Source organism: Plectropomus leopardus, chromosome 22 (assembly GCF_008729295.1).
Source record: "Plectropomus leopardus isolate mb chromosome 22, YSFRI_Pleo_2.0, whole genome shotgun sequence".
NCBI classification, from domain to species: Eukaryota; Metazoa; Chordata; class Actinopteri; order Perciformes; family Serranidae; genus Plectropomus; species Plectropomus leopardus.
In genome coordinates this window covers 22,417,500-22,432,385 of record NC_056484.1, presented here as the reverse complement: position 1 = coordinate 22,432,385, position 14,886 = coordinate 22,417,500, and the positions used below count along the sequence as shown (strand labels likewise).

General features: G+C 39.3%; 1 protein-coding gene across 1 annotated transcript in view; it reads left to right on the top strand.

The window, feature by feature from the left end:
- Positions 1-14,492, top strand: part of cnot4b (CCR4-NOT transcription complex, subunit 4b) — a 32,373-nt gene extending 17,881 nt beyond the window's left edge. The window contains exons 9-13 of the mRNA XM_042511275.1: positions 778-829; positions 1,878-2,133; positions 3,630-4,163; positions 12,491-12,727; positions 14,091-14,492. Coding sequence (XP_042367209.1) covers positions 778-829; positions 1,878-2,133; positions 3,630-4,163; positions 12,491-12,727; positions 14,091-14,377 — 1,366 coding nt within the window. The 3' untranslated portion in view covers positions 14,378-14,492. The remainder of the gene's footprint in view (positions 1-777; positions 830-1,877; positions 2,134-3,629; positions 4,164-12,490; positions 12,728-14,090) is intronic.
- Positions 14,493-14,886: the final 394 nt, after the last annotated feature.

The window sequence follows — 14,886 nt, the reverse complement described above, 5'->3', positions numbered from 1 at the left end:
CCGTTTCACTGTAATAGCGAGAGTCTGTGAACTTAGCAGCACTGATCGAATATAAACCAGGATTCTGTGACTGAGTTGCATATTTCTTGCCTCAAATGTTTAAAAAAAATGCTTTAGCTTACTGTTAAGCTGTAATACAAGATATGGCCATTGTTTCATACAGACCATTCCACATTACATTAAGCACAGTGCATTCTGCTAGTTGTAGGTTTTCTACCTCTTGAGCAAAAACACCCTTTTTTCTGTTTTTTCTGGTCGTATAGGACTGACAAAAGTATTAGTCTGTACTGCAGAGATGGCCTAGTTTTACATGATGGCCTTATGCATATCAGTGAATTACTAGTGATTTAAGGCACTGTGAAGGCAGCACAACACCCCTAGCAAATTTTTCACTTCAGTCCTCTGGCTCACCTGTTATTGATTAACTTTAAATAGAAAGAGACCTTGATTTTTATTGACAGAAGCCTAACATTGACTAGGGAAAACCAAAACATGTAAAATCTGTTAAAAAGATAACGTGAGATGAGTAGAGTGGTGAGTATGACATGGCTCTGTTGTTGTATGGGTGAATTTGCAGTGTGAGAACAGAGGCTGTAGGCTTCAGGTTATTTGCCTTAATATTTTTTGTGCTGGACATTATTTCTTACTGGCTTTATACAACAGTTTATGGTAACTATAAAACGTATTAACACTGACAGGATCAGATAAGGCTGGAACACTCCTCAGTCATCGGGTGTGCAAATATAATACCTCCTTTTTTGTGCTTTTATTTAACAGCCCCAGCATCAAACTGACAGACGTCATCAGCAATGGTGAAACCTCACAGCTGGTAAGAAACACAATCTGCAATTTTTCTGTTTAGTTGACATAAAATGTAATTTTATCTAGACAGGGACAGTGCACAATAAAACATTAACTTTATGTAAAACAAGGAGAGGTGAATTGTACCAGGTAAATCAATGACATAATTTGATGTAAACTGAGTACAAAACACCAGGTCATAAACTTTTACAATTATTATCCCTATACCTACTTGTGTACTTAATTACAAGTAAAAAATGGCTTTATTACCATAAAAATGTACTTCATTACCATAAACATGAACCCAGTTTTTAAGTTGTGTTCGTGTGTTCATAAATACTGTAATGAAGTGTTTTTGTGCTTAATTACCATATAGATATTGTAAATATATACTAAATATTGAAATATTATAAATATTGTAATAAAGCATTTATGTGCTCAATTACCATATAAACATTGTAAATACATTTTATATATTAAAATTGTATTTAAGTACTAATGCACTGTGGTATAATTATAGTAATGAAGTACTTATGTACTAAATTACCCAATAAATAATGTGATTAAGTACAAAATATTGAAATACTGCAAATATTGTAATTAAGTACTTATGCACTGTGTTATAATGGCAACTGAGTTATTATTTACCATAAGTAAGAACACGTGTTTTTGAGGTGATTACTTATGAAAATCAAGTTTTTCTCATTATTTATTTCAAGGGATTTTTTTAAGTATTAAAGAGAGGTCAAACATTTGAGTGCAATATTAAATTTTCAAAATGAGAAATATATTTGGTGAGGTTGCGACAGTGGTGATACCGATGTGTTTTTTTGTTGTGGATCTGAAGGGCACATTGACAGTTTGAATTTTAATCAAACCTTCAGCGGACGGGGCGTCCGGTGGCTGAGTGAAGGCAGTGTCCTTGCTGCAGTGGCCTCGGGTGCGACTCGTGGCCCTTTGCTGCATGTTGTCCCCTCTCTCTCTTCGCATTTTACGTTATCGATCTGTCTTATCTAATAAATCTAATAAAATAAAAAAAAGACAGGTAATTTGCTCTCCTCTCCTGTGTCCTGCAGCTCCCTGGCAGTGACTCACCGTCACCCCCTCCTGGCCTCAGTAAGCCCAGCCTGGTGGTTCCCATCAGTGTGACAGGCCACACAGCTCGCTCCCCATTCGAGGTGGCCTCTGCAGACTCCCAGTCGCTGTTCTCAGACAACAGTAACTTCAGGCATCCCAACCCGCTCCCCAGCGGACTGAGCGGCTTCCCCAGCTCCCCACAGAGCAACGCTGACTGGCCCACAGCACCCGAGCCACAGAGCCTCTTCACCTCAGGTGAGCCTCACAGAGGAGTAAAAACCAGCCTGCTGTGTGAGGAGAAGCTGTTTGTGACAAACAAGAATTGTAGCTGGTTAATCTTTCTGCTGATAGAAGGCTGTATTGGTTCTTAAGAAAGTCTCAGATTTCTTTGAGAAAGTGCACAATACAAAATAACTAACAATACAGAAAAAAATCTACTTTTAGAAGCTTAATGTGCTCAAACCCTGAGCGATAAAACTGATGTCAGTTACATTGCATTACAATAGTCGCTGCTATGATGTAACTTGCAGGCAGATGTCAGTTTGTTATCGCAGATGATTAAAAGTTCAATACACACTCGATATTTTTAACAAAGTTGTGAACACAGTAGTGTGTGAATGTACAATATTATCAATTTCCTTTGTTGTAAAATGTACATCATATACTTCCAGTACAAAAAAAACATTCTAAAATCATAAATCAAAGTAGCTTTTTTACAAGTAAATCTTCATTGAAATGAAAATAAACTAAAGAATAATTAAATAAATATCCCAATTCTCCAAACACCTCATTTGGCCACCAGCCAGTTAAAATATCAGCACTCAAACTAAATTGCATTTTGAGAGTGGTATAGGGGCATCTAAAAAATGAAATTAAAAAAGTCAGTTTGTTTGCCAGTGATGACTTCCAATATTTGAATGACAATTTGTAGCACAAAATTGCAAACAATATAAAACGTTTCGATTAGGGCTGTCAAACAGTTTCAAAAAATGATTACATGCTCTTTGATTAATTAATCTAAATTAATAGTATAATTCATTTTTTGCGGTGGAAGTATTTAATAAATTCAATTCACATTTACAAGCACAAATCGTAATGGTAAAATCTTCCACTTTGTCAGAAGCAACGTCCTGCAAATATTTAAAAATAAAATGCCTTGTGTCAACAACTGATGGAATTCTATCAACAGAGATGTTGTCAGGGGACTTTTATTTTGAAATATTGAGAGAGACTTTTAAACTGAAGTAAAAGATGGTATAGAGTCAAAATAATTATCAAAACACCATTTTCACTGTTTGCTTCTGAACGCCTGGTCGAGGCTGACGAGGCTGGCAGCTAGCGCTAGCATCAAGGCTGTGCTAGCTTGGACCTCAGGGTTCGCTGCTAAATGCTTTGCATCAAGGTGATATTTCAGTCTTGAAGTTCTCTGGCACGAAACCCATGTTACAAATCCACTGTGGACTTCAATGAGGCACTGGGTCAATGGGATGAGTCAGTAAATTTTTTCAACAAGTTATTGTTTCTGTGATTAATTAATCAAAATTAATACATTATTTTGACAGCCATAGTTTTGATGTATATACTATATAGTACTGCCCCACCAACCTCCTCCCACAAGGTGTGTCCTGTGTTTATAGCTGGCCATTTGTCCATGTGTTGTATATAAATGCTGAATACTCATTCTGTGTCGCATTTTATCTCCTGTACGTGTGTGTGTGTGTGTGTGTGTGTGTGTGTATATATATATATAGATACCATGCCGGTGTCGTCGTCCACAGACTGGCAGGCGGCGTTCGGCTTTGGCTCGTCCAAACAGCAGCAGGAGGACGACCTGGGCTTCGACCCGTTTGACATCACTCGCAGGGCTCTGGCCGACCTCATAGAGAAGGAGCTCTCGGTGGAAGACGGCCTCGGCTCCTCGCTGTCGCCTGGCCCTTTCTCCCACAGAACACACGGACCCCTGCTAAACAAAGGCTTTGGGCCCCCAGGAGCACTCCCCACCCATCTGCCACCCTCTCACCACTTCTCCCAGCATCCTCACAGGGGAGACTACAGCTCCTTTAGCTTCCCCGCTCACCCTTCATCATCATCATCTTCATCCTCCTCCTCTTCCTCCTCCTCGTCCTCCTCCTCGTCAGCATCTTGTGGCTCCTGGATGGGTTCCACGTCGTCACGTAGTAACTTTGTGCATTTGAACCACACAGTCAAATCACACAGCAGCTTCTTGGACTTGACAGTGCTGCCAGGACGTCACAGTACCGGGCTCGGAGGAATCCCCATCACAGGTAAGACCAGACCAGGAAGATCTGACCTTTACACATATTATGGTGTCTGACTGGACTACTGGCAGAGGTGTCTGACTTTGGATTACTGGCAGAGGTGTCACAAATGTATAACTTTAGACTCGACTTGACAAAATCAAAGAAGCACCTGGACTTTGACTTTAATACCAATGATTCATGACTTCACTTAGACTTGAGCCTTTTGACTTGAAAACACTTCAAACCTTCACCCAAACACAAAGATTAAAAAGTATGTTATCTTGATATTCGACCAATATTGGTTTTTCAAGGCATACCGATACCAATGATTAGTAGGTAATGAGACCGATAACCGATATTTGAAGCAATATGCATTTCCAATAAAAATGAAAATCTTTCTGTCACCATTAAGAATTTGAAGTAGATTAAACTCCAATACAAAACTTAAATGCCTATAAACTGAAACTTTCAACATCATATACATTTCCTGCGACTTTTTTAATAAAGCCAAGTGAAAATGAAAAAAACTTAAAAAAAAATAACTGAGGTTTTTAAAAGTAAAAGTTCTTCCCATGCTGACACTTTACTTTTTAAAATGCTGATACGGATAATTGGCAAAATGCCAAATAATTGGCCAGGACGATAATCTGTTGACCTGTATTTAAAAAGTGTGCCACAAATTAATTTATTTCCTGAATCAAATTGTCATCAACACTGTTTACTCCCAGCAAGGCAACACACAAGGTCCATTTTTTTAAACTAATCTGACAGCATCCAATCAAGTTTCAGTCGATAACCATAAAGAACTAATGTTATGTTTCTGAGCGCCAGGTAGAAAAATGATACTTAAGATAATTTTGTTCACATTTGAAAACTATGTGCTGATCAAAAAATATATATATAATAATAATTGCAGTATGCAAATAGTGCAGGTCCCAAATAACAGAGCTGCAACAACTTCTAACAAACCTGTTTTAACAAATAAATACATATAACTCCTTGAAACCTGAGCAAATTGACTTAATCTTCAACCAGAAACATGTAAGGCAATGAACAACTTCATTAGAAATTACCCAGAGTTAAAAATTGCAATAAATTAACTTAAAATTTGCTCACTAATAAAGAAAAGAAAAATGATTTAAAAACAAACACAATAAGTGCTTGACAAAAGTGCTCAAAATGTGAATGTAGTTACTTGAAATATATCATTAGGATTAATAATTACTTTCTAATAATTATTTTTAAATTGAATGTATAAATGTATAAATGTATCTGTCTTTCTTATATTTCTGTCTTATTTATTGATGTATAACTAATTTCAGTTAATTTTCTTTTAATTTTCTTTCTTTTCCTTATTTCTTGCAATTTGTAGGGGATTCTTTTTCCAAGTTACTCGTTGCCATGCTTCAAAAAGAAAGCAAACCAATTTGCTTAAGTTTTATAGTTTTAAAAGCTTGTGCAATCGTAAAATAATTAACTCTTGTAGATCCAGGTTTCAAAGGGTTAAAAAGATGATTTTTGTAAATTTAATGTGTTATTACCTTGTTAAGTAAGTCAGTTGACAGAAAATTCACATGCGACTGTGTAGGTCATCGAGTAATTATTTAAAGCAGAAAAACCCCAAACATTTTCTGGTTACATGCTTAGTAAATTTTAGATTTTAATGCTTTTTCTGTCACATATTTTATTAAAATGAATGCCGTTGGAATTTTGGACTGGTGGTCAAATGAAACATACCTTTTAAAGACGTCACCTTGGGTGTTTCGAAATTACACTGGGCATGTTTAACTATTTGACATTGACTATACAAAAGTGTTTCATACAACCCCGAACTGTCACTTTAAAAGGGTGAAAACAAGTGGGCCTTTAAAAATGAGAATCATTACATTCTCCAAGGACTTATTCCATTGTTGGACTGCCAGACTGCATTGAAGGTAGGGAGAAAATGAGCTAATGTACTGCCCAGTTAATATGCATCATTTTGCATCTAACATAACACAGTTTGCATCTGTCTCGGCTTGTCTGTCTTTACTGAGGATTTCTACTCCCTCAGAATCCCAAGACACAGAATGCAGTGCTTTTTATTCAGTCTCTACTCTGACAGTCTCTGCAGAGCTAGTAAATCACTGGGAGCTTTGAGAAACAACTAGTACATGACGTCATTTCATTGCACTGCATTGTGGGTAAGCGTATGCTAATTTATTGACCACTTGGGGGCAGCACATCATTTACTGTAGCATTATTGTAACAACGCAGACAGGCTTTGCACAAGAAAGCAGCCTGACTACCACTCACTGCTGCTGTTATCTCACTCTGTTTCTGAGCATCTTTTCACATCAGCTAACAGACCTAATGTCCATTCCTCTGGTTTATGTCTAACCTTCACTCAACTCCTGCTCCAGGAGCAAATCACTCTCCAAAGAGCACTCCAAGTGCTAAAGTAATCTGGCTGTAAATGCCATCACAAGTAATGATTTTGCTTCAGGCGCATGTTTACAAGTGTGGAAGTGTTTGTGGTGAGAAAAGAGATGGAAAAGTCTCAAAGGGATGAAGGGATGAAGGAGCAGCAGCAGCAGCTACAGGGAGGAGACTGACCTGAAATCCATTCCTAAGCTGCACTCATTTACAGAGAGCTACCCATAAATCATCACTCATCAGAGTACAGATACATCACATCCCATACTCAGTCTTCTCTGGTCTTAGCAGGAAATGTGAAATTCAGTTTGACCAATCAATGACGCAACTTTAGAGGCATAACATAAAGGTTTAATGCCTAATGTATGATTCTGTTTGTTGTATTGATGTGATTAGGGCCCCCTCTTGTTTTTCTCAGTGTTATTAATATTCTTCCAGGGAAATACAACTTCCCATTCATAAAAATAAACCAAACTTTGCACATAGGTCCAGTCCCATGCCAAACTTTCTCAGCTGCAAACACAAGCCAATAATCCTGATGGTGACGCTATAGCAACCATCTAAATTTCAAAAGTTTAAAATACATAACAAATCATTCATACGTGCTACAGCTTTGCGGCTTGCAACTTATACCAGAATGTAAACATTTGCAAATCTTGCTAGATAAATCTTTGTGGTTCATGATCAAATTTGTCAAAATTTTGCTTTCATGGTAGATGAAGTGTGAAACATTTCAGAATCTTATGTCTGCAGCATTTTGAATTCTGCCCTCATGTAAACTATGGCAGTCTTTGGGAAAGTGGCATCTTTAAACATCAGTTTTTCACATATGGAGCAAATCAATCTTTGCCCGCCTGTGCGCAGACAGCTGATATCCTGCCCCCTGGTGGTCGGCTTAGTTATAGTGTGAAGGTGAAGCCATCTCTGGTTTCTCTCTTGGCAAATAGCTCACTGGTGTAGTGACTTGCCTTTGGTGTCTGAGATAACAAGTTTAATCCCCATGTGATGTAGAATGCAAATGCTACTGTATAGTTGTTCATCAATTCTTCTGCAGCAGCTATAATTATACATATTATGAGCACTGTGTCCAAAAAATGGCATTGTCTTACATTCATGGACTAAACGTCAAACTCTCCTGAAGATGAGCAAGAGCATCTTCTCTCCAAGGCTATTTTTTCATTAGTTTTCACTTTGGCACTGATCTAGGTTGCTTTCAGTTTGAGGACTATTTTCATGGTGGCACAATTACCAGCACAAGCAATGCACCAACAGTTTTAACTGACCTTGAAATTGTCTGTGTGGTATTTTGGTGTCCAGCGCAGAGCACATGGTGCACAGTTGGGAGGTGAGGCACAAACAGGCAGGAGGTTCATTCAGATGAGGCAGCACAAAGAAAAGCTGCTGGTGTTTTGGTGGAAAGTGGGTCTTAGACTTTGCACTGAGAATAGATGTCTTAGAAGCACGCTGGTTTTTGGCACAATGGCACTCTGCTTGCAATCTCATGATTTTGTCAGCAAGAGCAAACGCACAGCAATGACAGAAAAATACCACAAACATAACTGGGAAAAAAAAACAGATTTTTGCAAGTCATAATTTAAGGTGGGTCATTGTTTTTCTAACCAGTGAAACAACCATTCATGAGATCCTGAAAAAGATGGTCAAAAATATGAGTTAGAGAATTCACCATGTGGCACTTTATAATGACTTGAGTTCAAGTACAGAATTCTGCTTTGTCATTTTGAGTGCTCACTGGTTTTCAGCCGAAAAGTGAAAAAGGAGGATTAATCAAGTATTTTCAGTAGGGTCTCTGATAGAAGTGTGCTTGTAGCCATGTCAATTGCCTGATTCTGAAAGAGTATTTAAAAAAGTGCCATCTTCTTTAGTGCCACTTGAGTACATTTCAATTTTACTGTGAAAAAGATTTGACTCCCAAATTGCTCTTGAGCTTACTGAGAAAATCCTCCACAGAATCACGCCTTTGTGGTCAGAATCTTCACAATTTAATGTTTTGGAGTCATTGTCCTGTTTGTACTCTGGCATTTGCTTCAGACTTAGTCCACATGAACATGGGTATTTTACTTTTAGTAGAAATATTCCCTGTACAAATGTTAATGCAGTTGACATGCTGTCAAGAGCATGCCAAACCAAAAGGTTGTGATAGAATCCTAAAGCTAAATCAGAAGCCTAATACAGAGCTATTACCAGAAGGCTACCTGGAACAATAGGCAGGTTTCCATTAACCTTTAAATTGTGCTAATTTAAATTGCGAATATAATTATGCCTAATGGAAAGTTTTGAATCCACAATTCCTTTGTGAAATCGTGGACTATCACCTCCCACAAAACCCTAATTCGTGGTTGCTCCCACTTATAAGGGGCTTGCCTTTCCAATATGGCTCGTGTAACATGCCTACATGGCCTTTGATTGGAAATAATGATGGCTAGTGTGGTGGCTGCAAGCTGCTAATGTTTTGAACATCCATCACCATGCTTCTTGGAAAGTTATTGCCAGAGAAGTCACAGAACATCAGTCAATGGCATGCAGTCATCTCACACTTTTATTGACATTTCGAAAATATTGCCTAAATTTTGCGCAAATCTGTAATTGAAACCCGCCTAGCTACCTCTGTAGCACATTCTAACACCTCTTCTCCTAATACAGTGGTAGAATTATTGTACATCTATGTGTAAACATGTAAAAGTCCTGTTAGCAGGTTAGAGCTAATACCAGTTCGGTTCATTGCACGAAATGCCCCCTTGTTTGTGGAAACTCACAAAGGAGTCAATGGCACACATTGATGTTATAAGCCAAAAACTCAGTTTTCTCTGTCTGAAAATCAAAAGAGCAGAGTTCCTGAAAATCTTTGACAAAAAGTCCTGTTTTCAGTGACCCTAAAACACAGTTTGCGTGTGAATGAAAAGGCCAAAATGCAAAGAGAAAGCTACGTTTTCAAATATATCCGTGTGCATGTGGGCAGAGCCTCAAACCCTACCCTGTGAGAGACACCAACCACAAAACAGTCCCCCATCTCCTCAATAGATTTGAGGCTTTTCTCAATCTGCACTCCTGACTGTTCTTGTGCTCTCATGGACTTGTGAAACATCATGAGTTACACCTCAAGTGCTGTCGAGTACAATCAAATCTGCACTGAGCCAAGAATATTGTCCCAAGTGTCTGGATGTCTTGAGATGGACTTCAGATAGAAGTATCCCCTTCATATCAACCAGATGTCATCTTTACAGATCTTTGACCAGTGTCACTGATGCAATCACCTGAAACCTGTCTGACCTGGCAATATCAGCAAGAAAGCTGTGGTGCCAACAGCATATTAAGCTTTTCATGTTTCCGGGTTTTGCTTATTTGGACATCTGAGTCCAACTTGCCAATTGATTTTCTTGCCAAGGATGTGAGTTCAAACGTGGTGTATTCTTGGGGCAGTTATTAAAACCAACAAGATGTGCTTGGAATACCTGTTCCTGTACTTTTCTGTCTGCCTCAGCAGAGCCAAATGCTAATTTAATTTAACACGGTCCAGCAGTCCTTCCATCTTTATTCACCACCATCCTTATCGACCTTTAGCTTATCATCGGGAGAAGACCAGACAGGCAGCCATGTCCCACCAGAGATATGGATACAGATAAATGAAAAAAGGATGGATTTTTTCAGATTAACATAATGACTCAGCAGCCCCTGATCGGCTTTGCTTGGTGTACTTTTGATGAAGTTGGAATAAGTTAGATACTCCACATAGACAAAAGTATGTCAGCAAAGTTGTTTGTCAACCTAAACTTTCTCACCATGTGGGAATTAATGTTGATCGGTTGTGTGGACACTTATGTACTGTTGCAAAAGCCTCCAAGCTTTTCATTCTCACGTGGCACGTATGCAATTAACAGTGAGAATGACAGCCATCAGATTTTGGTCTTTACAAGCCAGTCATTTTTCAGACAGTGGGTATTTGATTTCAGGAAGGAGGCAAAAGCAGCTTCTTAGAATTTTACCATGAACTTTAATATGCTGGCACAAAAAAGCTGTTCCTGTAGCTTGCCGATTTTGTCCGTTTTAGCTAGCTAACCAATTACGCTGGAAGTCAGATTTCCAAGCTGCAATCATCACATTAACAATGTACCAGTAAGTTAGCAATGTCTAAACATAAAATAATTATTGTTAAATGACGCTAGTTGAAGATGATATGGTTGTATTAGAAGACAACCTTCCATCGATAGCAGTCATAAAAGACATCGGCTAATTCAATGGGAAGGAATTCCTCCCTGTAAAGGAACGGTATTGGATAACCTGGTTAAAGTGATTTCGAAGGCAGCACTCGGTCTCATGAATTAAACATGGAAGCACTTGTTTATTTGGGGATGCAAATGGAAACATAGGTGATGATGTTAATGCCAGCCATGCTTCCCTGCCCGACAGCCTGATTAATATAAAAAAGGAATACAGAGGGAGGATTGTTTCTTCTTAATCACTTATGTTTTTGGAGGTTTAGTGCCTGACAGTATTTAATTCCAAGGATTAATATAATTAATGGAATCTTCCAAAGACTTAATGCTCGAAGTAATGGCTATGGTAACGACATCTCATAACATGTTGTAATAAATAAGACGTGATAGCATTTTCAAAGTTTTTTTCTGTTCCTTCGCCATGTCGTAGGAAGCTAGCTGGGGGGGTTAATGACTAAGTCCACTAACAATCATCCTCTCAATTAGTATTTATTATTCATAGAACCATGGTAACTGGAAAGGCAGTCCTCCCTGTGAGGCCTGCTGTCTGCAATGTCTCATTAGACAGAGCTCTAAGTGATTCCAGCTCCCAACCACAGCACCTACCCATACTGCTTGTGGGCTGCAGGAGAAAAGATGGCAGCTGAATAATTAGCCCACTGCAGCAGCCTCTCCAGACTCTGAACTTCCACTTTTGACCACAGGCACAGAAAACAAATGTGATGTCATCATTAGATTGTTGCAGCACATTTGATGGATTCTAATTATTATTCACTGATGTAAAAACATGCCAGACTTTCCTACCATTGAATAGGTGATGTAATATGTAGTAAGCAGCTAACGCTGAATGTCACTGTTTATTACTCTTTCCAAAACTGATGAAAATACAGTTATGGGGACGCTTTGTCTACTATTTTTGGGATAGCAATAGTAAAATTTAAGTATCAAGCCTTAATACCTTTTTAGTGCCAGCTGACGTGTCCACACTGTCTTAAAATCTGTCAAAATCTGCTATCTGTTCAGATTCATGAGCTTGTTTACTTATTTTTCGATCAGATAGTTCCTGATTAAAATCAAAAATTGTTTAGACATTCGGAAATAAAATAATCAAATCAAAAATAATCAGTACTGAAACTCTGGTACTGAATTGGCAGTACTATTAAAACTTTTCAAATAATACCCATCCCAAGTGGCTCTAAATCATCTCATTACTGTGCAATATTCTCCTGGGAAAACCTTGGGTCCTGTCATTTTTAGCATGCCACTTGACTTGTACAACCCACCTACACACATCTGTAGTACAAGTGCACAGCTACACAGCAACAACACTCCCTAGTGTGTAAATGCACCACACCACACTGCAGACACTGCTCAGGAATGGCCTGAAGAATAGGACAAATAGCTCAAGGTGTTGACGTAGCCTCCAAATTCCCCATATGAAGCATCCATGTTTTAGACTTTGTATTATCTTTGTTAAAACATCTTGGTAGCAACAGCCACATGTGAAGCATCGTCTTGTCCAGTGTATTAAATGACATTACTTGAGTACTTGGGTTTGGGCTCTGGTAGCCAGACTTTGACCCAGCCATAAAGGACATTGCTTAACAGGCAGAAATATGTGTTCTTTCAGGTCAAAGCCTTTATTAATGTAATGGCAGTGGTATACTGTTTTTCCAAGAGCTTCCTCTCTCTGTTTCCATGCAGAAAACAACATTAGCGGAGAGAGTATAAAAGTGAAAGAGTGGCAGGACGGCCTCAGAGCGCTCTTACCCAACATCAACATCAACTTTGGAGGACTGCCCAACTCCTCGTCTTCCTCATCGTCATCCTCCTCCTCATCTAGCATCAACCACACAGGGGCACCGGGGCTTTCAGGGGGTGTTTCTCACAGCTTCTGCTGGGACAGCACATCCAGGTGGATGGACCCAGCCATCATCACAGGTAGGAGCCAGATCCCACTCAGGAGCACTTGACTTATCTAAAAAAAGATGATTCAGGCTTTTGAAAAGCTTTTGGCCAATTCCAGAGATTATCTCAAAGTAGATGGAAGTAAGCTACTGAAAACGCCTTGCCAACATTTTTTTTTTTTTACACTTATACTGAAGGTCCAAGTTAAAATAAGTCTGTGTGAGTTGGAGAACCACAGAGCTGATGAACTTGGACTACAGAAGCCGTCTGGCAGCAGGATCATCCATGAAACCATAAATACTACCGATGCTCCACAGAACCAGAGCCAAACACCTACGCCAGTCAACACATACATAAATAAAGATCTGCCAACTACTGAGAGAACAGAAACAAATAGGACCAAACAGAGCTTTTTCTCATACTCAGTAATTATACATTAATGAAGAAGTAATCATTACAGCAGAGCGAATGTGGGTAGAATCAAGATACCAAGAACACTTATTAATAGCAGGCAAATAGAAAGGTTTGTCGTCAGATGTCATTATCCAGATACCAGGCTAAAGGGACAGTTCGGCTAGTATTACCACCCAATAAAGAAAACCTAAATAATTCCTCATTCATTTTCTATTATCTATATTCATCTATCATTTATTTATTTATTTACCGAGGTCAGTCTCGTAGAGCCAGGAGGATTATTTCCTCTCTGACAGCCAGGTTGGATTAAAACCTGTCATCCTGTGGAGAGTCCTGTGCTGCTCGTCAGGGGATGCAGTTTCAGCAGCAGAGCTGCTGGTGTTCTGTTTGGGACTTGGACCAGCAGCAAGCACTCTTTGACAAGCAACAGGGCTTACGTTCGGATCCTCGTCACTGATGCTAGTTTCATTTTGTGTGCGTCGAAGTAATGCAGACATTTTCACCTGCTCTGCAACAGCTTTTAGAGTAACAGTCTTTTTCAGGTGATGTATCACTCGCAAAGGCCGCAATGCTTTGCAATACACTTAATGTAACACGTGTATCTCTCCTCTGCTCCACCCTACTTTCTGTTTGACTCTGCGTGTGTGTGTGTGTGTGTGTGTGCGTGCGCGTGCGTGCACGAACGCGCGTTCTGGGGTGAAGCCCCGCTGGATCAGAGGAAGTTTGATAAGCGACAGTGTAGAGAATGACACACTAATTAGATAAATAACACAAGCATATTTAGTGTCCTTAATAAAAATGTGGTGTAGACCTATTCTATGTCAACAGTGACCTTAGGTGACTTCTGTTGTGATTTGGCGCTATATATAAATAGTAAATCCCAAAACATCCTTTCAGATTTGAAGAGCTTAGTAGAGCATAAAGGCATTAAAACATTGATTTGTTAGTATGATTTTGTGTACTGTTGTCTTGTCTTCTGCAGGGGTCCCGACCTCCAGTGGCAACGGTGTAGACTCTAATCAAGACGACAATCCTCCACACTGGCTCAAGTCCTTGCAGGCGCTCACAGAAATGGACGCCCCGTCCAGCTCCGCCTCACAGAATGGCTCCTTTGGGAGCCAGCCTCCCCCCCACAGAGCTGGCTGGGTGCACTACCCGGCCCCCAGCAGCCACTTCCACTCCCCACCACCAGGCTTTCAGACAGCCTTCAGACCCCCAACACAGACCACGACAGACCTGCTACAGAGCGCCGGCATCGACCGCCATTAGGGACTGTTAAAACAAACACACACACACGCACACATGTCACCACCTGGAACCACACTGAATCAGCAGAAACAAAGCTATTAACTACAATAAAATAATATAATATTTTAATTTCTTCCTCCAGATCTCCTGAGCTCGTGTGTTTCTTGGTTTCTGATTGATTGTTGGAGTTGGTGGAAGTAAGCTACCCCAGCCACACCTCCTATCATGATGACAAAGTACTGAGGAGACAAAGGTGTAGTCACTCTGTTAGAACAAGAATCAAAATAATTTCCTGAAGCTGAAAAAGTATTTATAATCACATATATATACTATTTAAAACAAGGTTAAACATTTAGAGACAACATTTTGATTAAGAAATTGAAGGTTTAGTTTCATTCAGACATGATGGGGTCTAAAACTGCCAAGGTATGAAAGTAAATTAACAAAAAAAGTTCTGAGTGCAACTCTGCAAGTCAATATGCAGAATTGCATATTTGCACAAATGGGACTGCACTGTTGAGTGTCTCAAA